Raw genomic sequence first — 25,174 nt, 5'->3', positions numbered from 1 at the left:
TATGAAAAGAATCATACCATGTTTACTCTTTTATGTTTGAACACTTTTGTTAACATAATGTTTTTGAGATTAATCTATGTTGTCCTGTTTATTGCTAAACAATCAATATTTCATTGTGTGAATATACCATGATTTGTTTATTCAGTCTCTTGTTGATGGACTGTTTCGGTGGTTTCCTTTTTTTTTTTGGCTACCATGGATAATACTGCCAGGATTGTTTTCCCCAGAAAACGAATTCTAAGTTGAAGATTTGTCTGAATACAATTTCAACAGGTGTTCATGAGATCACTACTTGTTGGGGAGTGATGGAGGCAGGCTTGGGTAGAAGGACAGATTGAACTGCAGCACAGCTGAAGCTGGGACTGCCCTTCAGAATTGCTCTCTGTGTTAGTTCTATTGCTGTAGAATTAATCACCCCAAAAATTAGTGGCTTAAAAGAACCATGACCCTTTATTATCTTTCATGGTTTTCCTGGGTCCAGAATTTAGAAGCAGCATTCCTGGGTAGTTCTGGATTAGGATCTTTCATGAAGTTGCCCTCAGCTGGTGGCTGAAGCTGGGGTCATCTTAAAGCCTTCTTCACTCATGTGTGGGGCCTTGGCTGGAAGACTCAAAAAGTTGGAACAGCTGAAGCTGTTCAGGCTTCTCTCTGTATCTCTGTGTAGTTTCTCCCCTTGATATCTCCAGCATGGAGGCTTCTGAGCAGCCAGGTTTCTTCAATGTCGCCTGTAGGCATGAGTCTCCCAAGGTGCATGCATATCCTGAGTGAGGGAGAGCTGGGTGGAAGCCAAACCACGTTTTATGATTGTCTAGCCTGGAAGTCACACAACATCAATTCTCCCACTCTGTTAGTTGAGGCAGATACAAAAGCCCACTTGATGTGAGGAGAGGGAACATAAAGCCCACCTGTCAGTGGAAAAGGTTCATCATCATTATAAGAAGGGCAAATGAGATGGGATACAGAGTGCAACTGTCTTTGGAAAATACACTCTTGGGGGTATTGAGGCTGGGAGACGAGACTTTATTCCCTGGCACTGACCAGGCATGGCATGTGTCACAAGGATCTTGGATGAGCTGACTCACTTTAGTTGAGGACATTTTCTAGAAAAGGACTCAGCTAAGCGTCAACATTCCCAAAAGCTGGAGGAATGAGTGCTTCAGTCCTAAAGGGGAGGATCCAGGTGGCATACAATAGCATCCACTGCAGGTGCTGGAAACATTCTTGTACAAGTCTCTTTGTGGACCGTATTTCCACTTATTTTGCATATGTGTCTAGGAGTGGAATTTCTGTGTCAAAGGTAGGTGTATCTTTAGCTTTGTAAGAGACTGCAAAACAGCTTTCCAAAATGGTTGTACCATTTGAAATTCCCAGTAGCAATTTGCTAGAGTTCCAGTTGTTCCACATCCTCAGCAATGTTTTCATCATCAGTTTTATAAGTTTCAGTCATTCCAGTAGAGTATAAAATATTTCACTGTGGTTTTGATTTACATTTCTCTGATGACTAAGGTGCTGAGCATTTTCATGTGCTTAGTGCCCATCCATGTATCTTCTTTTATGAAGTGTCTATCAAGTCTTTTGCCCATTTAAAAAGTGGATTGTTTGCATTCTTATTAGTAATGTGTATTCTTTGCAATGTATAAATTACAATTCTAATCTACAATTCGATTTACAATTCTATTTACACTTATGGAAACACGTCCCTTGTCAGAAATGTATTGCAAATATTTTCTCCCAGTCTATGGCTTCCGTTTTTACTTTCCTAACATTGCCTTTTGATGAGCAGTAGTTTTTAGTTTTGATTAAATCCAAATTATCAATTGTTTCTTTTACGTTTAGTGTTGTTTGTGTCCTCTTTGAAAAAAATCTTTGTCTTTCCCAAAGTTGCAAAGATATTCTCCTATGTTTTCTTAGAGAAACTTGACAATGTTTGCTTTTAAGTCTGTGGTCCATCTTGACTTGAGTCTTGAGTGTGGTGTGTTTACCCAGTTAGCCTAGTATCATTTGTTGAAAAATCTTCCCTTTTCCAGTTGAATGGCATTGGCATTTTAAAAAAAATCAACTGACTTGATATGTTTTGTCCATTTCTAAACTCTTTATTCTGTGGCATTGGTGTGTCTGTCTGCATGCTGATACCACACTGTCTTGATTGCAAGGCTCTACAGTAAGTCATCAAGTTAGTAATGTGTCATCCAACTCTGCTCTTCTTTTAAAAGTTTGTTTTGACTTTTCCAATCTTTTATATTTCCATAAACTTTTAAAATCAATTTGTCAATTTCTACAAAAAAGATCTTCTGTTTTTGGAGTTTTGGCTGTATCAATTTGGGGAAAATCAACACCTTAGCAACTTTGAGTCTTCCATACATACATAGTCTATACCTCACTTTTATTTAGATCTTTTAAAAATTTCTCTCAATAATGAGGTCTTGCACATAAATTTTGTTAAATTTATTTCCAAAAATTTTATGATTCTTTTTTTCTTTTGATGAAGATTAGCCCTGTGCTAACATCTACCACCAATCCTCCTCTTTTTGCTGAGGAAGACGGGCCCTGAGCTAACATCTGTGCCCATCTTCCTCTACTTTATCTGTGGGACACCTGCTACAGCATGGCTTGACAAGCAGTGCGTAGGTCCACACACCCAGGATCTGAACCAGTGAACACTGGGCCGCAGAAGCAGAACGTGCAAACTTAACTGCTCCTCCACCAGGCCAGCTCCAAGTTTATGATTCTTAGGATAATTTAAATGGAAATGATTTTATAATTTTATTTTCCAGTTATTTGCGGCTAATATGTGAAAAGAAATTTGATTTTGTGTATCTATTTTGTATCATGCAACCTTGCTAAATTCACTTATTAATTCTAGTAGCGTTTTTGTTGAGACATCTTAGGATTTTCAATGTATTTAATGATGTCATCTGCAACAAAAGATAGTTCTATTTCCTCCTTTCTTAACTTTATGCTTTTTATTTCTTTTTCTTGCCTACCTATAGCACTGGCTAGCATCTTCAGTACAATGTTGAATGAAAGTGGTTACAGCAATTATATTAAACTCTTTTCCATCAATCTTAGTGGGGAAAGCACTCAATAATACGCTGTTAAGTATGATATTAATTGTAGGTTCTTCGTAGATGATTTTTTATCAGTTTGAAGAAGTTCCATTTTATCCCTTGTTTGCTGAGAGTTAAAAAAAAATACTTCAGATGCATTTTGCCCCCTGCACTTATTGAAATGATCCTACGGTCTTCCTCCTTTATTCTGTCATATGGTGAATTAAATTAATTGATTTTCTACTGTTAAGCCAACTTTGCACACCTGAGGCAAATCTCACTTGGTCATGATGTATTGTCGGTTTTATATATTGCTGAATTTGATCTGCTACTATTTTTAAAGGATTTTTGCATCTGTGAACACAAGGTTTACTAGTCTATAATTTTCTTTTCTTGTAATGTTTTTGTCAGATGTTGGTATCAGGGTTATCTTGGCGTTAAGCAATGGTTTGGGAAGTTTCTCCCTTTCCCTATTTTCTGAAGGAGTTTCATGGGATTGGTACGATTTCTTCCCTCATTCAGCAGTCAAACTGCCAGGCCTGGTAGCTGGCTGTTTCAGGATTTTCCCCTTATAGCTGAGTTTCAGCGATTTGACCATGATGTGTCTAAGTACAGTTTTCCTTGTATTTATTTTGCTTATGCTTTACTAAGCTTCTTGGATCTATAGGTTAAAGTTCTGAACGAAATTTGATAAAATTTAACCATTATTTCTTCAGATCTTCTCTATCTTCTTCCTTCTCTCTTTCTGGGACTCCAATTGCACATCTGTTGGACTGCTTATCTTGTCCCCTGTGCCCCTGAGCTCTGTGAATTTTTTAAAATCTTTTTTTCACCCCAGATTTGAGGGGAATTTACACACAGACCTTAAGCCTCCCTTCCATATGGCTCCCTCTGTTCTGGGATATCTCCCCTCACTTTCTGGCTGTTGTGGGTAGCTCCAAGCAGTTTCCTTTCATACCTTAATCCACTAAGACTGACTTTCTGCTGGAGTTTCAGCCACTCCTGCTATATAGACTGGGTACTGCCCTTAGTGGAAAGACTGTATACATTTGGAATAGCCCCTCCAGTTTCTGTCTGCTTTTAACTGCTGTCCAATGTGCTCGAGTAGATATTTTTTTACATTTGTCCAAATCTTAAAATTTTCATCTGTGAGACGGATAATACGGTCCAAACTACTCTGTCGTTATTGGAACTGGAAACCTGCCTCTGGTATTCTTAAGCTTAATTTGTTCACCATGCACCCTGTCTTCCAATTTAGAGACCCCAGTGTCCCCAACTCAAAACAATCAGTCACTAAATCCTAAAACTCCTGTCTCAGGCGAGCTTCCTGAATCTACTGACAACTAATTTCCTTAGAGCCACTGCTTGAGATCAGGTCCTCATTTAACTAGTCTTCCTGCCCCCTAGCCTCTGTCACTTTGCATGATGCTTGAGGTATCTTCCTAACAAAATTCCTTATTACGTTACTCCCTTGTTTTAAGACCTCTCTAGGCTCCCACAGGATTAACTCCCCTTGGCCTGGTCTAAAAAGCCCTTCGCAGTCCAGTCTATGCCCTGCTGTTGCTCCACATAGAACCAGTGCTTCTCATATGTTAAACTTTTCCCTGTTCCTCAGACATATTAGAACTTTTCATGTTTTTGTGATTTTGCACTTTGTATCCTGCCTCCATTTTCATCTGACTTTTGTAGATTTAACCTTACAATCTTATTCAAATACCACCTCTTCTGAAAAGTCTTCCCTGGATAGGTTACCTCTGTCCTCAATATCTCTTTTCTGTGTTCTTATATCACTTACAAATCTTCGTGTTGACTTGGTCTGTCTGTCTGTCTATCTATCTATCTACCTAATCATCCATATAATCTCCTGTTTCTCTCAGTAGATTCTAATCTCTTTGGTCAAGGGGTTGTGTATTTCAAATATGGTTTTTTGGTACCTATAACATCTAGTGAGCATTGTACACCTTGTGTAGATTCTCAGTGCATTTGTTGTCTTTGTTGATGATGATACTACAAAGAATATTTCTCAGCAATGGTAGTCAAAGTAGTGGTTTTACATATAGAAATTTAAAGACCACAGACCCAAAAGGAGAAACTAATCAGCCAGTTCATACACTATTCTGTAATTTATTGTTTCTTTAGGAACAACTATCCCCACATCAAGCACCCCTATAGCATTCTGCAGGAATGGTGGAACCTGGGACAACGGCAGATGCATTTGTCCAGAAGACTGGAAAGGCCTGAGATGTACAGTTGGTAAGTTACTTGGGATAATACTAGAGTATGAGGTTTAGGTGACTCTCGAAGCTTCTGTTAATGATTATGGTAACAATGGGCATAATCATGATGGCTGTAAGATGTGTTTGTTAGCTCCATAGTAAAAGCTGAGTTTTCTTCTTGGGCTATTTACCTGTGTGTTCAGTACGCCTCGTCTGTTTCCCAACTATCAAGTTTCTCTGTAAACTCACAGTTGCTTTTCCTTCTGGCTGCAGCATCTACCAAAGGGCAGTGGGGGATATGGTTTTCTCAGGTCCTTTCAATTGGTCATATGCCATATTAACACATTTCAAATTTCACACTTCTAAAACAGTTTTTGAAATCAAGATGCATCTTTCTAACCAAGTATATACTTGGTTAGATGAAGTTTTTGTCTTTTCTTCCTTTCTCTTGAAGAGATGTTGTTAAATTAGTGGTCTGGCTTCAATCAGTGGTACCCCAGAATCAAAGTTCAAAGCCATTTCTTGATCTTCAGTGGGCTTCCCAACACGCTGTGCACTTCATGTTGCCTGCTTAGGATCTGGAGCCCTACAAGCTCACTCCTATCATTTCCTACTCACCTACCAGCCAGAATATCCCACATGCCCATGACTTTGGCCTTTCTACCTTGACTCACATCCTCATGATGCCCTTTGCCTCTGTAGGCTCTATAGCTGTAATTTTCAAGATTTCAACTAATCTGATACACTATCCTTTCTGATGTGTTAGTGATCACATCCCACTTCTACCAAGTTATATATGGTGCACATTTTAACCGGAATCTGTTATCTAACATAATAGTTATTCCAATGGTAATAACTTAACTAGATAAGAAAGTATGAAGTTCCTGGAAGGCCAGGGAGTCCTATAAGCCTTCTATTACTCTTCAAATTACACTGGATAGGTTTTGTACTTTGACTTTTATCTGGTTTGAAATTTGAAAAAAAAGTATAATTTATGATAAAAAATATTTTTTCTTTCCATTACAGCTAATTTCTGTGAAAATAGTACCTATAAGAGTTTTACTTTTCCCAGAATTTCAGTGGGAAGATATGGACCTTCCTTCCAAACATGTGACAACAGCACTCTAAATGGTATGTACTTTTCCAAACATCTCCTCTGTTAGGCATACAAATTGCTATGCTGGGTCAAACCTATCATCCCTCCAACCAGTATTAGGTCCCTGGAAGAGGCATGAAGGAACGTTTTGGTCCCTTTCATGATGCTGATGTTCAAAATTTAGGGTGTTACTTCACATAATTCTACTTTTCCTGAAAACCTTAATATGGATCAGTTGGAAGTCTTAATCCTTCTTCAAGTGGTTTATTTTTCCAGCTTACTCTATCTCCTGGAGTTTGATCAGGTTAACATCTGCTCTTTGAGTTATATAATTTGTCTCAACTGAAAAAATTAGGTAGACTGTAGATTTATACCATATCTATTTCAGACTTCATCTTTATAGGTAGAGATGCACAGTTAAGTCTGTCCACAGTTGGACATCCTTCAACTCCTTGGTCATTTTAGTTATCCACCTTGGAATATTCTCCAGCTTCATCATACCCTTCTTGAAGCATGACAACCTTGCTTGCTTAGAGGCATTCCAAGAATAAAGGAGCAGATAGTATTTTCTATTTCTAATATGCTCCCTGATGATATCCAAGATTTTGATGACTTCTTTGTCCGTAGTTGTTGGAAAGAAAATCTTCCTTGCAAACTTAAAAGGAAGGAAATAGTTAGCTGGTCTTTTGGATTCCAGACTCAAATGTCAAGACAACAAGTGATATCTGCCTAAAATATTCTTGTAATAGCTGTCTGACTCACTTTGCCATTGCTGTGTATCAAACCACCCCAAACTTAGTGGTTTAAAACAATAATGATGTAAATTTCTCACAGTGTGTGGGTTGACTGTGGCAGCTGGACTGTTTTGGGACATTGGTCCTGGCTGCTGGCTGGAGGGCCTCAGTTCTGCTCGACATGGCTTCTCATCCTCCAGTAGACCAGACCTGCTTCCTTATATGACAGTCTCAGAACAGTGTTCCAGGACGGCAAAGGGGGAAGCTTCAAGGCTCCTTGAGGCCTAGGTTCTGGAACTCACACAGCGTCATTTCTACCATATTCTGTTGGTCAAAGCAAGTTACAAGGCCAGACTAGACCCAGGAAATAGAGGAATAGGCTACACTTCTTGAGGGAAGAGCAGAAAAATGACATTGCAAAGGGGCCTGTGTACAGGAACAGAAGGTTGCTGTGGATGTCTTTATGAATACTGTCCTTTTTCTTTTTTCTTTTTAATAAAGCGGGCAATCCAATGGCAACCCGGCTGTGCAGCCTTAATGAAAATGGAGAGATAGAATTACAAAATGTGACAATAGGAAATTGCAATGAAAATCTGGAAACCCTGGAACAGCAGGTATGCCATGGGGTCCATGAGATGGACAGCTGGAAAAGTTCAGACTCTGCGTGATGTCTCTGTTCTTCAGACACCTCATGGTCAAATTAATGCTTTTTAAAACTCTCAAATTAGAAAAAACCAAAACTAGTGACTAAAATCATTCTTATTTTTTTAAGTTGACATCTGTTTGTGAAATAGGACAGTTGGACATGTTTGTTTGGCAAATTTCAGTGAATGATAACCTACAGCTCATTTTAGATGGCCTTATTCTTTTAGACCAGTGAAGTTTTGAGTGAAAATACATCCCTGACATATGAGACCAAAAAGAAAGTTTTGGTGGTCTACAGTATCAGAATAAAGAAAAAAAGCTATGACCGAAGACCTTTTGAAATAGGAAACTCCAGAACCTGACGCTGGTCTCAGGGCTGTATCCATGAGCAGGTGAAATACGAAATGCATCTGACTAGATAGTTTCTCATGCAGATTAAATTAGTTTGACTAGGGATATATCCAAATGCAAATACATGGAATTCCTAACACCTGAGGCCAAGCATGAGGAGGAAGAGGAAATATCTTTTCGTGGTCTTTCTAGGTGCTGGACATGTTCCATATTTTATCTCATTTAATCCTAATAGAACCTTTGTGAGTTAGATACTATTCCCATATTATAGATAATTATAGCTAATAACACTTCCTAATTATTGAGCACTTACTGATGTCAAATACTGTGCTGACCATTATACATACATTATTTTATCATATTTAATTCTTATAACAACTATGTAGATAGGTGTTAATGTACCGCTTTATAGATGAAGAATCTGTGGGTCTGAGAGGTGCAGTATTTTGCTCAGTGAATCACAGCCAGAAAGTGATGGAGCTGCTCCTGGTTGTAAAGTCCACACTGTGCCACACTGGCTCCCTAATCATAGATGGGCCGGGGTGGGGGTGGGAACGGGGATGTAGTGGGGTGTGGAGGTGGCTGCCAACCACCTTGGTTGTGCCAACCAACACAGATTGCAGGAAAGAGTTCATGTTCTGGAGTCTGACAAGCCAGGGTTTGACTCTCAGCTCAGCCACTTCCCAGCTGCGTGAACTTTGAGCGAGCTCCTTATCCTCCCCAAGACTTTAACTAGACATGAGGATGCTCAACGCACAATGTGGTTTTGCAGATGGAACGTGGTAACTCCTGCGAAACATCTAGTGCAGCGCCCAGCACATAGCAGGGACCTGGCTATTGAACGAGAGCATTGTTTCTGTCTGCTGATGGGTATTGCTTCTGACTCTTCCCTGAAGAGCCTGTGATCTGGTTTGATTTTTGAAATGATGCTGCCATCTAGTGAAAAACTAAGCCACACACGCACACGCGCACACATACACGCTGACACCTGGCTCCACTAAAGACGATGTGAACTAACGTTTAGCCACACAGCACAGAGCCCAGGGGCCAAGTGGTCCCTGGAGAGGCTGTCCAGATCAGTGCTTCCCAAATGATCTGTGCTGAAAAGCCAGTTTTGAGAATTTCCAATCCAATGCAGAGCAATAATTTTGTAAAATACAATAAAAATGAATTATTAGAAAAGTGAAATGAAAAAGATACGTAAAATACAAAACTACTTTTTTGAATGATTAGATTCAACAGCATAGAATTGTTATGTAATTTTCTGACCACGTCCTCTCAGTTTCTGTGCTGTCTTCCTATGGGTCCTGTAACAAACAGTGAGCCAACACTGGTCGATGAATCGCACTTTGAGCAGCAGGGATCTAGCTAAAGCAGCCTGCTACAGTCAGCCAATCCCAGCAGATAGAGAAGCCTAGGAAAACTGCGGGCCCGCATGTGCTTTGTCCTGCATGCAAGGAAAGAAACAAACACGACAAATGGAGAGGATCTGAGCTTCAGGAGACGGAGGCTCAGCTAAATTCCAGCGTATTCACCAGCAGTTGCCTGCAAATTGCTTGGATATAGTTGTATAAAGTTTAGGGTTTGTTTTTTTTTTTTTTAACAGATAGGCAATACCTCAATACCGTTCTCGAATATCTCTATGGAAGTCCAGATTTTAACATCTAATGCCAGTAAATTAACTCCTGAGAACATCACTTCTGCTACTCGAGTGTTGGGACAGATCTTCAACACATCCAGGAATGACTCATCTGAGGTAAAACTCACAAGGTTTTTAAAAAGGGGAGGGGAAGAAAGGAAGAAAGGAAGCGAGGCCTCCCAAACTCCGTTGCTTCTCCATGGGATGCCTGGGGTGTGGTTCAGGTCGCTTCAAATCATGCACAGCACTCTTTCTGAGAGATTCTCAAAGAAATAAAAAAAGTCTCCTTGCCCAAATCTTCTCTTTCGAGATAGTCACATGATCATTTTCATGTTAAATTTTCTGGAAAGTCCTGGAATGAACAAGTCTATTTTACTTTATTAATATATTTACCAACTGCATTTGACCTCAGCATCCCTTATTCACTCCCAAGTAACCTGAGTTCGAAGAACTCACTTTGGGGCATGCTGTTATTAAACTGTGATCACTTTCTGCTAAGTGTACTTGCATTTTGGTTTTAGTTTTCCAAAAACTTTAAGCCTAGTTTACGTTTCTGATATCATAAACTGCTAAACTCTGGTACCTGAAAACAAGAACTATAAGCAATGTTTACCAGTTGGTACAGCTTGGGTACTGGTCAAGCAGAGCTATAAACCAATAGGGACTGACCCAGTGTCTACCAGCTGAATCAGCATGGCCTGAAAATATCTACTCCTTTCTTCCATTCCCTTTAAATATCTTATTTCAAAAAATTATTTGATGTTACTCTAGGTTCTTTGGAAAGTAAGTGAGATTCAAACCACAAGTTAATAAAAATGGACATTAAAGAGAAAAATAATGACCACCAAATGTAAAATTCATGAAGGATTAACCAATAAAGGCTGAAGGGTATCAATACCCCCAAAGAGGGCAGTTAGAAATCAAATGCCAAGAGATCCTCTCTGATGGACTCTCGAGTTTTTAATTGTAAGAAATCTAGAAATAATTGTACTAAGTCTAATAGTTACTAAGTGTAATGGTTATACTAAGTATAACTAATAAATTCTGCTAAATATTGTGGGCTGTAATGTTTTGAGACCTGCACCCTTCTTATTTTCTCTCTGCTTTCGTATCCAGGCATCTGCTTTTGTGTTCTTGGTGATGGGGGTGGAGGCTGTGACAGACCTTGCTATGAGATCAAATTCAGAGACCTAAGCCTCCCCATGGACTACCTCAATTTATATTTTCTCTGTGCCTTACATTTATTCTCTCTGCATCTTATGTAGACCAAAAACTAAGGCTTTAATTTTGAAAAAGACTTGCCCTTAGGTTACGATACCAATGGTACCACTCGATAGCATCATAATTCATGATAAGGACGATGATGATGATGGATGATATGCGTCCTCTATGACAACTGTGCCTTCTTCCTGGCAGGCAAAACTAGTTGCTGTAACAACAGTGAGTCAACTTCTAGATGCCAGTGAAGATATTTTTCAGGAAGCTGCTGCTACTGATGATGCTGCCTTTGAAACGTAAGCACCATTTCAATTTGGAAAGAAAATCTGACAAAGGGCTGTTTACTTCTGAGGTTAAAGCATTAACAGAGTTGTCTTTATTTTTCTCATGGGTGCACTAAACTGGCTGATTCCTCTGGAATGCTTCCCACCAGATCCTCAGTTACTAGGTGGAGAGGTGTTTGTTAGCTCCCAGTTCCAGGCGGGGCCATGGCCTGGGAGAAAGAGACGGAATGATTCACAGTAGAACGTGTTTTCCTTGCCTTAGTTTGGCATGCCCCAGGGCAACCTGCATGGACAGCAGGAGCTTTTCCAACTCCTTTCTCAATGCACAGAGCTGCAAGTGACAGCAGAACCCTGCGCGGTTCAGTGCTAGTGCCCCACCCACAACCCAGCCATCACAAATATCCTGGAGTATTCTGATTAAGCTTTCTTTAGCTTTCTTTAGCTTTCCTGAGGCTACGCTGAAAAAAAAAATAAAACAGATCCACTCTACCTGCTCTCTCTCTTGTTGACTCCTATGTTTTGGCTTACTTTTGGTTGTATATTTATACTAAAACTCATATACTTTATTCATAGAGGTCCCTCACTGGGATTCACTGTGTTTTAATCTTATATACGGTTTTCTTAACTCTTTTAAAATTTAAGTTGTTAACCTGTTGGTATACATTCTTCCTTTTTTTCTCTGTTTGTATGTGTGTGTGTATAATATTACATACTCTATTGACTTATGACTTGTTTTTGTCACTTAATACCTTATACACATCTTTTTATATAAGATGTATATACACATACATCATAAATTTTAGATTACTGCATAATATAAGTGAACTTTTATTTAAGCAATTCTCTGCTACTAGACATTTAGATTGCTTCAAGTCTTTTAATATTCTGAGCAATCAGCATTCTTTGTTTGCATGACCTGTTATTTCCTTAGGAGAAATTCTTAGAAGTAGTTCTCAGTTTTCTAATTATTACAACCAGTCCCTATTTAGTGTTGAGTCTTTAAAGTATGAAAGAGAGAGAACGTTCAAAAGATTATAATTCTGAGAGACAGTGGTAGATGTTGTGTGAACAATCAAACTGGTGTATTTTCTGACTTTGAATTTCCACAGGAGTCTGGGCCCTTCCCACCGGCAGCATGGATACTCCCATTGTTCTTGAAGTTGGATAGGGAGATGGCGTCCAGAGTATGTGCTCAGTTAAAATGAGACTGAGAGCCAGAGCTTCTGGGCTCCTGTCAGAGCAGAGGCTCTGGGTCTGCAGTGTTGCTTAGAGGGAAAGGAGACGAGCTGACGCTTTTGATAAGGAAGCTGAGGAAGAAGAAGTTACGGGATTTGGCTGAGAAAGTCACAGGCCATGAGGCAGATAAGAATACAGTCCTAATAATAAACAATTATGAATTTTACTGGCTTAAGACATGGAGAAGAAAACAATTCTATGTGACTTATGTGTACTATCCAAATGGCTTCAAGAGAGGAGGGTAGAGGATAAACAAAAGTTTAAAATATAGAACACACTGAAATATGAAATGATACAGCCACACTCACTCCCTCCTTCCTCCCACTCTGAATTTCTAGTCTACTCGCTTTTCTAGTCACAGTCCATCGGTTTGCCCTCTCCCATGTTATCTTTTGCATTAGCCCTTGTGGACTCAGCTCCTTCATTCACTTAGATGAGGCCTTCGTCCCTGCTTCCAGCCCCAAGCTCAGGTCACCAACCCCTTCGCTCTCCTCAGGAGCACACTCTGGATGCACTGCCAATGGAGGTTATCTCTCACTCTCCTCTCTCCCCAGGGAAGGAAAGTAATTGCTGCTCAGGGCAACTCTTGCTTTCCAAACTCCGTCCCCTGTGCCCAGGCCTGGAGCATGGTCTGCGGAGGGTACCACGTCCTGGTGGTCCATCTCCCTTTGACTTCTCCCCGTTTCATTCAGTTTCCTCTTTGCTTCTGAAGCACCTGAACTCCCCTTACATGCCTCTGGGGAGAAGTGGACCTGGTAAGACTGAATCGGAGGGGAGTGACAGGGGAAAGAACCCACACCAGCTTCAGGCATCCTGAGTTGTCAAGTGAAGTTCTCCAGCGTCTGTCTGGGGATTCTCTTTTTCTAAGCTGGGAGGAGGCAGGAGCTGGGGCAGCGCCTCTGCTGGTAAGGGCACCCTACCACAATCAATCAATCTGAGACCTCAGGTCTCCATTTTGAACACTTGCCGTAAAGACTGATCCATAACCTTGAAACTTTGCTGCCACATTCAAGCCCATAATTGGCCCTGTTTACCTAAGTTTGGGGATGCAAAACTGCTTCCCTGATACTGAACACCTTGTACCTTTCCACTTCACATTTCTGTTCCAGCCAGCCCTCTTTGGTTACAAGACACTCACTTAAGTTATCTTGACCAAATGGAGGCTTATTGTAAAGTGGCATATGGACTGTCATGGGAACCTAAGAACAAGATCGTCGTACAGCTGGGTGCTGTAGACTCTGGAACAGGGGGATGGCAGGGCAGCCAGGGCGACTTTTAAGGTCTCCATAGAGGAGTCTGTGGGTCTTGCCTCTGGGATGATACAATGGGTGTGGCCACAGCCTTTGGAGTCACAGTCCTGAGTTCAAATTTTAGTGTTGCTGTTTAGTAGCTACATGATTTTGGCCAAATTATTTCATTGCTCTCTGAAGAGCCTCAGATTCTTCAATGTCATATGGGAGTCATTTGGGGGCTCACTTCAGTAGGATCCTTGTGAGGGTCAAATGAGATGATGTAAGGAGTCATAGCACAATGCCTGACTTACACATATTAAGTCTTGAAACAAACACCAGTGTCTTCATAATTATGACTCAAAAAACATCTTCTAGTTTCTGCTCTCTCATAATTTAACCCTGTTTATGATGTTGAGGAAATATAATTAAAAACAAAATCTTCTGCCATCCCGGAAATGCTCTCTACAAAGGTAGCAGAGAAAGAAAACACTTTTATTACTGAGTGAGCATTAAAGCAGAATGTGAGGTGCATCATAGGCAAACACATGAGAGAGTGTGAAGACAGAAAGGAACTTCACCTCTGCATGTAGACAAGCAGATAGAACCCATTACAGACATGTTTTCAGACAAACAATAGCTAGTCCTCAATTAAGAGAACTTGACAGCACTGTTTGTTACACCTGGTTCATCCTAAGTTTATCTAGCAAGTGAGGTGACCATTTGTGTTAGCTAATTGACTTTATGCAGAGGAAAAACAAACTTTTCATATTTTTATGACAGAAGACACTTTTGCAACTTGGAACAAGGTGCCCACCCATTGTTTTTAGGCTCCTAAACACTGGGAGATAGGGGCACTAGCTCCCTTGATGTTAGCATTTCAAAGAAACGGCTCCCCTGTCCCTGAGAAAGACATTCCTAGGTCATAAAACTGACAAAATGCCAATCTAGTCTTCAGAAGGGTTTATTTACATTTCAGAGAGAGGAGAAAGTATTTACCAGTTTTCTAAAGTAAATGTCCAAAGAAAAAGGAAGGAAGAGAAATTTTTCCCCTTATTTTCAACAGGAAGAATTAGGCCTCTTATTTTTAATTTGTATTTGTCCTTGCAATGACATGTGACCTCTCTCGTCCTCTCTAAACCATGACTTTCCTGATAACTGCTACATTAGATGGAAAATTTCTGAGTGAAAGAATCTGACTGCTTCTTCTAGTCATTCGTACCAGGTTGATGGCCAGCATCCAGACTGGGTGCTCTGAGGCAGGCACCCAGCTCTCATCCATCAGTTATGGCAAGAAGAGGGAAGAGTCATATGGAAGGAAAAACGGTCCTAGAAGTGGCTATGGCTAGAGCTACCCTTTGAAAGTGGTTTTGGTTACAGCAAACACCCCCATGTATCTAGCACATCCTTCTCTTTCCTCTTAGCGTCCCCAGCGTCTCACAGGGCACTGACCTCTTGGTAGGTGCTCGACAGGTATTGTTGGTTGAGTAAATGTGTGAATTGTGTTCTTGGCAGACTGGAGTTGTTTTAGGTATTCCTCCTGTTGAAAGCAGCTCTGCAGTATGACTATTATTCACGAACTGGGAAATACCTAGTGTGAAGTGCTGAAAATTGCAGAAAATGGTGTTATAAAAGGAAAAGTTTTGATACAAAGAAGCCAACTTGAATGTTTCCATATGCATGATTATCACAAACTCTTTATAAAGCAATCTTTAAATATTTAAAAATTTATCTCTCTTTCCTATCTCACTTGAGAAAGGAAAAAGATATTTTAGTGGCAGAAATAAGAATTTAGAATACAGAAAAATTGTATTTTAATGAAATTCTTTCATTTCTGGGAAAACTGGATAGAACCAGTTATCTTAAATACAGGGATTTTGTTTCGTCAGGTACTGAATTAGTGCAAATATTTCTTATAGGAAACAAGAAAAAGAAAAGGTCTTATGACTTTTCTTTGAAGAACACCAAATTGACAGGTTCCCCCTACTCCCTCCCACCTTCCATCTAATCTATCTTTGAACTTATCCAAAGTAGAAAAGAACATTGTGAAAACCTGCAGTGTTTAGTTCATAGCTAAGGCAATGAGCTCAGAGCTCTGCTCTTCTTTAGTTCCATATAACGGTGTCCTCAGAATCAACTTATAGGGGATGCTTTGGACTCCAAGGAGTTTGGATGAGAGGAGGAAGTTGAATAAGTGGAAATTGATTCTCACCACTGGAGAAACAAGAATCACGTGCCTGGCCAATAGTGGATGGCAACACCATCCTTCTATGTGAAGACCAGTGTAATGAAGATGATTGCTATTGGGAAATCTGTCATTCTTGAGTTCCAGCTTTCTGGCATCTATGTCCAAGGTTTCCTTCAGTGGGAACAGTCCATCAGAGCTTTTTAAAAAGTGTATGTAACAAAGCAGGAGTCTGGGAAGAAAACCCAACCGTTTTTAGGCCACTGTGCCAACGTTGTTGTGATTACATGAGCTCTGTTCATGCCTTTCTGCGGGAATGTGGGAGCGAACACACATCCCTGATTTTATGATGAATCTCCAGGATATGATGTCATTATGTTTTATTCTCTGTAGGCTTATTGAACAAATAGAGACTTATTCCTTGTCTTTGGGCAGCGAGCCAGTGGTGAAACCTAATATAGCAATACAGTCTGGTGACATCCCCTCAGAGGGCTCCACAGGCGTTCTCTTCACTGTACAGAAAGGTGAGCTGTTTGTGTCGTGTGCTTGTAATAGCAAAGAGCATTCTGCTACCAACTATGAATAATCTCTATTCACAAAAATGTAGACTTTTAAATTCTACTTTTTTCCTTCTCATAGGAGCAAGCGAATCTCTCATTTCTGGTTCCACATCGATAAGTACAAGCGCGGACGGACTTAATGCGGACGAGCAGACTGAACTGCAGGTCTTCCTCAACACCTCAGCAAGTAGGTCTCAAACTGCATCGTGCTACAAAATGCCTCACATTCGTGGACTTACCAACTGAAAATCCACTGAGCGAGAAATAATGTTTACTTAGTTTCATGCTGAACAGTTTGGGTTTGAGTGTTTTTGAGCTCTGACAGATTATGGTAATCTCAATTCTACCATTGTACGTCATAGAGATGATTTTTCTTTCTTTTCAAATACCCTTTGGAGGATAGCAGTATTGAAATGCTCTGGCTGTGGACACCAATCTTTTCCTAACAAAAATCTAGTGAATGCAGTTCAATTTTACATTTAAAAATACGTTAAAAAAATATCCAGTCACAAGCTCTGGCATATTTACTAGCAGCATGGCATGCACAGGCCTGGATTCATCCTATAGACCCATCCTTGGGCTACTTTATGTAATTGGCACAGGCGTACCATCATCATCTAAGAGTACCAATTTTCAGTTAACTCTACCAATATGGTGCCCACTGTGGGCTCCCCATTTTACAAAATGTACAAACTTTTCTATGTGGCCCTTTAGAAATGCTTATGTCTAACTTGAAATGTTTGCACTTCTCAAAGTTTGAAAAAAATTGACTGTGGGCCAGCCCTGTGGCGTAGTGGTTAAGTGTGGCGTGCTCTTCTTCGGTGGCCTGGGTTCAGCTCCCGGGCCTGGACCTACGTCACTCATCTGTCAGTGGCCACGCTGTGGTGGCAGCTCACATACAAAAAGAGGAAGACTGGCAACAGATGTTAGCTCAGGGCGAATCTTCCTCAGCAAAAAGAGGAAGACTGGCAACAGATGTTAGCTCAGGGCGAATCTTCCTCAGGAAAAAGAGGAAGATTGGCAACAGATGTCTGCTCAGTGTGAATCTTCCTCAGGGGGAAAAAAAATTGGTTGATTAATTTGACAATAATAAGCAAATTAAACATGCACATTTAATTTTACTCTCTCCCCAAAGAAAAAATCCAATGCTAGGAAGTACATATTTTAGAAAGACTAAATTCATAACTCAAATTGGTTATCTAATTCCAATTGGTTAACTAACTCTATTGATGATATAAGTTACAAATATCTTCCCTCCAGTCTATAGCTATCTTTTGCTTGTTTTTTTATGTCCTTTGTCATACTCAAATTTTAATTTATAATGTGTCCAATGTATCCATGTTTTCCTCTATAATTGATAGTTTTTAAAAGAAATCCTTCACTATGCTAAACTCACAATGATAGTTGCCTCTGTTTTCTTCTGAGTGTTTTTAGTGTTTGTGCTTACATTTTGGTCTTCAGAGCACCTAGAAATTGTGTTCGGATTTGGTGAAAGGTAGGGATCTAATTTTTTGTTCCATATAAACTATCAATATTGTCAAATGAGTTAAAAAAAAACACACTGTCTAGAGACAAAAACTCAGATTGGACTGAAAGGGACAAATTTTTATATTAATTTTTAAAAAGCCTCCAAAATTATCTACATTTTAATTCTTTCTTCCCCTGAAAAGACATCATTGAAATGTATAAGCAAAAATTATAGGAAATGCAGGGCACATTGACCAAACCACTATTATAGGGAGAGACTTTAGTGCAGTACAACTCTCCCAGAAACTGAAGACCAGGTAGACAAAAGATAGCTAATAAACTTGACCTTTATATACGTCTGTGTGTATAATTTTGTTTGTAGACAGAAAACAGATAATAAAAATTCATTTCAAATATTCATGGAGTGCTTCAAAAACTGACCACTTATTAGGCCACATAGAAAAGCTTACACATTTTGTAAAATAGGACTTACACAGAGTTCCTGACCACAATGCACTAAAACTAGAAATGTACCACAAAAGAATAGCCAAAGTTTCATCCAATTCGAAATTTTAAAACACCATCATTAAAAAGGAAATTAAAGTGTAGATTATTAATTAGTTGAAAATTAATGGCAATGAGAACAGATCAAAACCTATGGGATGGTTGCAAAGAAGTATATAAAGGAAAATGTATATCCTTTAACAAATTTATGAGAAAATAAAAGAAACTGTTAAAAAAATAAACTAAGCATTCTGCTAAAGAAGCATAAAAAGAAGATAAATGTAAAAAAGCTGGAAGGAAGGAATTAATAAATATAAGGGTAGAAATTAATAAAAAATAGAAATTAACAAATCCTAGACTTGATCAACAAAAAGAAAAATTGATTCCATGAAAGGGCTTATGAAATATGGAAGCTTCTGACAAATTTGATCAAGAAAAGAGAGTGAGAATATAAATAAAGAGACATCAAGGAGTTATATCTAGAAATATGGAGATTTTTAAAAATTACAAGATAATGGTAAATGTAACTTTTTCTAGTGAATCTGAAAATCTAGATTAAAGGATAATTTTCTAATAAATGACCAAAATACTGTAGGAATAAGGAGAGGGGTGAGCAGGAACTTTCATTTTTTTTTAAGACTATATACTTCCGTGCATTTGAAGTTTACATCAAGCATGTCATTCTTTTATTAAAATAATAAGAATAAAAAGAAGCCTTACTGCATTCTGAGGGTTAACTTTGTCATCCAGTGTCCAGGAGGAACAATATGGCAAGGTCAATGTGCCATGAAAACTCCAGAAACCAGCATCTACATTTCCAGGTAGAGGCCAGAGCTGCGTGGCCGGCGGTGGAGGACAGCCTGGGAGCTGTCAGGGCCTCCCCTGCCTATCTTTCGAATCTTATGACTGAATAGGCTGGTCTCACTGCCACTGTTCTAGTTTTCTTTACATCACATGTGAAAGGCAGCAGAGTTTAGGGAATTAATTCAGTTAAAGTGTATACTTATTGTTGTTGCTTCTGTTATTTTAAGTATAGGCAATAGTTGTATAAAGTGTTAGGAGACATTCCTCAGGTGGGTCTGTTTGATTGCTGCCGTGGCCAGCCTCACTGCAAAACCCTCTGCTGTGTCCATGCTCCTCTGGGACCTCTCAGGAACAGCTGACCACTTTTTCTAATGTCCTGAAGAAATGTGTTACCATAGTTTTCCAGCCCTTGGAAAAGCCTGTGATTGTCATGAAGTAGCAGAGATCAATGGTTCAAGAGATGATGGGAAGTCTCTGGCTCCATTGAAAGAGTCCCTGACATGCACAATCTGAACTCCTGGCTCTGTGATGTAACAGACTGGTCCCTACTCAGTCCCTTTGAACAGCAGACGGACTTCACAGAGCACTTCTCTAGGCACAGCCGTCCTGATAGTGGCCCTTTGCTGTTTCCTGTCCAATGTCTTAGCAGTGGGGGAAGCAGCACGGGCTTGGGCTACTTGCGTGTGGTGTCCACCCTGTCTCACTGCATAGAAAGCAAGATGTTCACTTCATACGTGAGATCCTCGCAATATCCCCTTGCGGTGGATTAGACAGGAATTGTTGCTCCCATTTAGAAGGTAAGGAATCTGAACTTCAGGAAGAAAATTAATGTGGGTGGAATGGCCAACCACAGATTACATATGTTAATTACATATTGCAATTAAGTAGAGGTTCAGTCAGCAAACCATTTTAACTGAATGCACTTTACTCACATCTGAAGCAGCTGTGCAGGTCAACAGGGACGTGGGGCTTCGTTTCTTGATTACCCTGGAGTTCACTTATTAATTTCAGTGTCTTTTTTTCCCTCACAGGTAATGCCAAGTCATGTGGCTTTGTAGTGTATCAAAATAGCAAGCTTTTCCAATCAAAAACTTTTACAACAACATCAAATTTTAGTCAAAAAATTGTCTCAAGCACGATTGACGCAAATAAGGAAGATCAGAGTAGTTCTGTTACAATGGTCTTTAATCCAAAGGTGAGTTTTCCCATTAACGGAAAGAAAAACTTCAGCCCATTGTTAATTACAAATGCGGTAACAGTTTTAGAAAAAACCAGATAGTTTACAAAAAACGGATTGTTTGGGCAAAAGAAATTCACAAAAAAAACTCTTTGAAAGATTCTTTGAAAGTATTCATATCAACCTTACCCCTTCCATATTTTTTTGTCAGGCTAGCTAAACGCAGAATAAACTAATTTGAATTTTATATCCTTTTTCTTCTCCCTAATCTGTAATGAAGATGCTGTGATTAGGACCTATCTAATTGATTTCTCACATGCTTATCTTACCCTATTTGAGTTTTTCTACCCAACTAAGCATTTTAAAAAATCAGTTGCAATTGTCTTATCAATTTGCAGAACAACCAACAAGGATTCCAACTCCATTCCTATGCCTGTGTCTATTGGAATCTTTCAAAGAAGGATTGGGATACATATGGCTGTCACAAAGAAGAAGGCCTTGATGGATTCCTGGGCTGCCACTGCAACCATACAACGAGTTTCGCTGTATTAATGGTAAGGATGTACATAGGAATCTTTTTCCAGACAAGAATTTTCCCTATACACAATTCGAGTATGTGCTAATTTGAGATAACTTTGGGGTTTTGTTTACGTTGATACTCAACCCAGATTAAATGGAAAAACAAGGAATGGGGTGAGTACTAAAAAGGAAGCGCTGGTAAAGGCAAGTAGATTAGAGTTCTTTGTAACATGGTCTCAGGATAGACGAGTCCAGCACTGTGCATTTAATAATGAGAAGGGAGCCCATGTGCAAAAAGAGCTGCTGACAGACTCTACCCAACGAACTTGCATGTTCTGAAGCATGGAGTTGTTGTAGCCAGACTTACGGCTGTCCAGCTGTGTGTTGGGGACAGGTTCAGTACATACTTAGCTGTGGGTGGGCAATTTAAATCAGTTACCCAAAGCTTTTTCCCTTGTAATCATCTGAGTTACTAAGTTTATGCTGGAAGATATAGGAGGAAAAGTTTCTGAGTTCATCCGAATCGTCCGATAGTTCCTCTATGGATTTCTTGAAGCTTTTGCCCTCAAAGCTGCCCTGTACAAGTGCCTGATAACACTGAGCGTTGGTGTGCAGCTGTAATGCACCTCTGGAAGGTCTCGGGCTGACCCTCTTAAGAAGAGGAGCTTTGTTTGTTCCATTTCCAGAAAGCTATTATTCTGGTGAAACCAGCAATGTTAGTTTCTATGTTTGATGAAATCTTTTCATATGCAAGGGAATGAGGAGGGATCCAGAGAGTCTTACCCTCGTCACGGGCTATGAATGCTACGAATCTCCCCCAAAGAAGCAGAAGTTCTTGTTCTGCAGTAGCTGTGATGCAGGCATATTTGGGAAGCCAATGCAGATCAGAACACACTGGGACAACATTGAGTACCAATTGATAGAACCTCGCTTTAAAAAATTTTTGGGGGGGCCGGCCCCGTGGCCGAGTGGTTGAGTTCGCGTGCTCTGCTGCAGGCGGCCCAGTGTTTCGTTGGTTTGCATCTGGGGCGCGGACATGGCACTGCTCGTGGAACCACGGTGAGGTGGCGTCCCACATGCCACGGCTGGAAGGACCCACAACTAAAAATACACAACTATGTACTGGGGGGCTTTGGGGAGAAAAAGGAAAAAAATAAAATCTTTAAAAAAAATCTTTTTTTGAGATAATTATAGTTTTCTTATTTTAATTATCAAATATTTCTTATTTTAATTGATTTTATTTTCCAACTTGTATTACAAAGAAGTCTGTTTTCTCAATTAAAAAATAATACAGATAAAATTTTAATTTTTTGGATATCTTAAGATCATTAGGATCATTGAATAGCTGTGTAAATCTCAGATCACTATTATATTAAATGATACAGACCACACTGTCATAGTAGTTTTTCTCCTTTTTTGAGGTCAGTCTTTCAGCTGTTTCTTCTCACTAATATCTGAATCTGCCTCAATGCCTACCTACTCACATTCAGAATTAGTTTTGGGTTGCAAAATTCCAAAAAAGTCTGGTTAGAATTGTATGGAAAGTAAGAGCAGACAGGCTCTGTGTGCATAGACACCTCTAAGATCTGACGACCTACGTGTTCTACGATTCTTTGTCATCTGCTTAGTATATGGCACACGGAAAGTCGCAGGAAGCTTTTGTTTTATTATTTTTAAAAATGAAGTTTGTTTGGTTTTTATTTTCTTCCTCCAAGAGCAGTACATACTCATTGCATATTGGTTTTTATTTTCTTCCTCCAAGAGCAGTACATACTCATTGCATAAAGTATGAAAGCTTACCTACTAAACTGAAATATAGTGATATGGAAAAATGTTTTTGATATCTTAAATTAAAATAGCAATTCGAGAATAACGTTATTATGTTAACAAACCCCTATGTGTTGGTACAATTGATGTAGATAATATTTGTAAGCACGTACACAAAGGCCGCCTCTGGAGAAGAGATGATCTCAAGAGGTAGGGTATAATGTAGGGGAGTTGGCAGTAAAGAGAAAGATACACTGTTTTATTATGTTTCCATATTACTTTTGTTTTTTATAAATAAGCAAAAATGGCTTTTCTAATTTTAACAATTTAAAAAAATTGGAAAGTACGGATAAGCAAAAGGAATCATATATATCCTACCCACCCAGTGATCACCAGTATCTCCTTTCCAGATTTCTAAGAGTATGTACGCACATCGCGTATACTTTTCTATGAATATGTATTAAAATACTGGGATAAATATGGACATACTACACAAAAATTAGATCTCCTTTTAAAAAAATTAACAGGATCATATGAACGTCTTTGCACGTCTATAAATATATTTGTACAACTGGATTTTTAGTTTATCAACTTACATATGCAGATTTCCCCTTGGATTATAGTTACATACAAAAATAGTGTAATGGATAAATGAAGAAACTCTAGCCAATTTAGATTTAATCCAAACAACTTTGATTTTAGACATTGAGAAGCAGTATATATGTTTCTCCCACCTGAATGAGTTACACAACTGTTCTTAGGCCTCTACTTCATGTAAACTGCTGAGAGATAAGGGGTTAACTTATTTCCGTTTAAAATATATCAACTGCTTTATAAAAAGAAGACATATCTGGCTATTTTGACCAATGTATCTGGTTGTTTTGACCAATGCATCTCTTCATGATGTAGACTTTCATAGACATTTCAGGAATGGTTATTAAAAATATGAATCTTAACTTCTTTTCCAGAGTTTCAAAAAGTATCATAAATATCCTGAATCACTAGACATATTATCCATTCTTGGATGTGCACTGTCCATTACCGGTCTGGCTGTCACGATTATATTTCAGATTGTCACAAGGTAAGAAGGGAAGCAGGCTCTTCTCACGAGAGAGATTGCTACCCTGATGTTATTTCCTCTGAGTATATCTCATCAGAATATAGTCTCAGAACTAGAAGGGGAATCAGACTGAGTTAACAGTGTCATTGTACAGAAGAGGACACTCCGTCTTGGGGAGGCTACGAATTACACTCAAATAAATATGTAATTACAAACCATGGTAAGTGCCTTGAAGGAAGACTACATACCATGTAATTGCAAGTTCGTTCTATAAAATTAGTATGGTCCCACGGCTCATTGGTGACACAGCTCCTTAGTGTCAAACAGAACCACACCTACCAACTTGCATTTGCAAAAAAAGAAACATTGCTAAACAGTAAGTTTTTGAAAATAAAACTAATTTACAAAATATATTGTTTTCAAATGGTGAAACTTTTTAAAGATTTTGAATTCCATAGTTTTTTTAAAGCTAATTTTAAAAAATTAACTATAAATACATATTTCTCTCCACTTCAACCCCCTCACTCAAGGTCCAATTTTGTGTATCACTTGTTATTTTTTGTCACATGCTACATCTGTAACAATCTGTAACTGTCCGCTTGTTCATTTTTTAATTTGTCTACTCTCTGTCATCTCCGTGAGCATGAAAATTGATGAGGATGGGGACTTCCTCTGACTGAGTTGTTGCTGTTGTTTGTTTGGTTTGGCTTTCATCACTGTATCCCCAGGGTGAGCACAGTCCTGGCCCACGCCGGAGGACTATCCACAGAATACATGAGTCTATTGCACATGCCTGCCTGGTTCTCCTCTCAAACTCAAGATGTCTCAAGATGGACTCATCTTTCCTTCAGAATTATTTCTCCCTGCTAAATTCCTCCACAACTATTTTCTCAGATGGGTAGATTCAGAACTTTTTATTCTAAAGTTATTTGTATTTTAAAAATTTTCCTAAAGTTCTATTAAGAAAATTAAAACCATGAAGCTGGCCCTGTGGCTGAGTGGTTGAGTTATTGCGCTCTGCTTCAGTGGCCCAGGGTTTGGCCAGTTTGGATCCTCTGCATGGACATGGCACCGCTCATCGGGCCATGCTGAGGCAGCATCCCACATACCACAACTAGAAGGACCCACAACTAAAAATACACAACTGTGTACCGGTGGGCTTTGGGGAGAAAAAGAAGGAGGGGGAAAAAATAAGAGAAAAAGAATTAAAACCTATAGAAAAATGGAAAGAGAACACTGAACGTCCGTATGCCCTTCACCTAGATTCACCAATTATTAATATTTTGCTTTGTCTCTTTTTAAATATTTTTCCTGAAATTTTGGAAGTTGTAGGCATCAAGACTGTCATCTCTCAATTCCTTAAACGTGTATTTCCAAGAACAAGGGCGTTCTCCTAGGTAATATAATACTATTATCCTCACTCAGGAACTTTAGCA

At 39.2% G+C, this 25,174-nt stretch overlaps 1 protein-coding gene across 1 annotated transcript in view; it reads left to right on the top strand.

Annotated features, from left to right (window-relative positions):
• The window catches only part of ADGRG7 (adhesion G protein-coupled receptor G7), a 58,417-nt gene that overhangs the window by 12,808 nt on the left and 20,435 nt on the right, over positions 1-25,174 (top strand). Inside the window, exons 2-11 of the mRNA XM_001502146.4 lie at positions 5,187-5,300; positions 6,290-6,394; positions 7,595-7,707; positions 9,696-9,845; positions 11,145-11,242; positions 16,274-16,404; positions 16,520-16,627; positions 20,247-20,410; positions 20,791-20,946; positions 23,647-23,759. Coding sequence (XP_001502196.1) covers positions 5,187-5,300; positions 6,290-6,394; positions 7,595-7,707; positions 9,696-9,845; positions 11,145-11,242; positions 16,274-16,404; positions 16,520-16,627; positions 20,247-20,410; positions 20,791-20,946; positions 23,647-23,759 — 1,252 coding nt within the window. The remainder of the gene's footprint in view (positions 1-5,186; positions 5,301-6,289; positions 6,395-7,594; positions 7,708-9,695; positions 9,846-11,144; positions 11,243-16,273; positions 16,405-16,519; positions 16,628-20,246; positions 20,411-20,790; positions 20,947-23,646; positions 23,760-25,174) is intronic.

The sequence above is a fragment of the Equus caballus genome, chromosome 19 (assembly GCF_041296265.1).
Source record: "Equus caballus isolate H_3958 breed thoroughbred chromosome 19, TB-T2T, whole genome shotgun sequence".
NCBI classification, from domain to species: Eukaryota; Metazoa; Chordata; class Mammalia; order Perissodactyla; family Equidae; genus Equus; species Equus caballus.
This window is presented reverse-complemented; position numbering and strand designations above follow the sequence as displayed.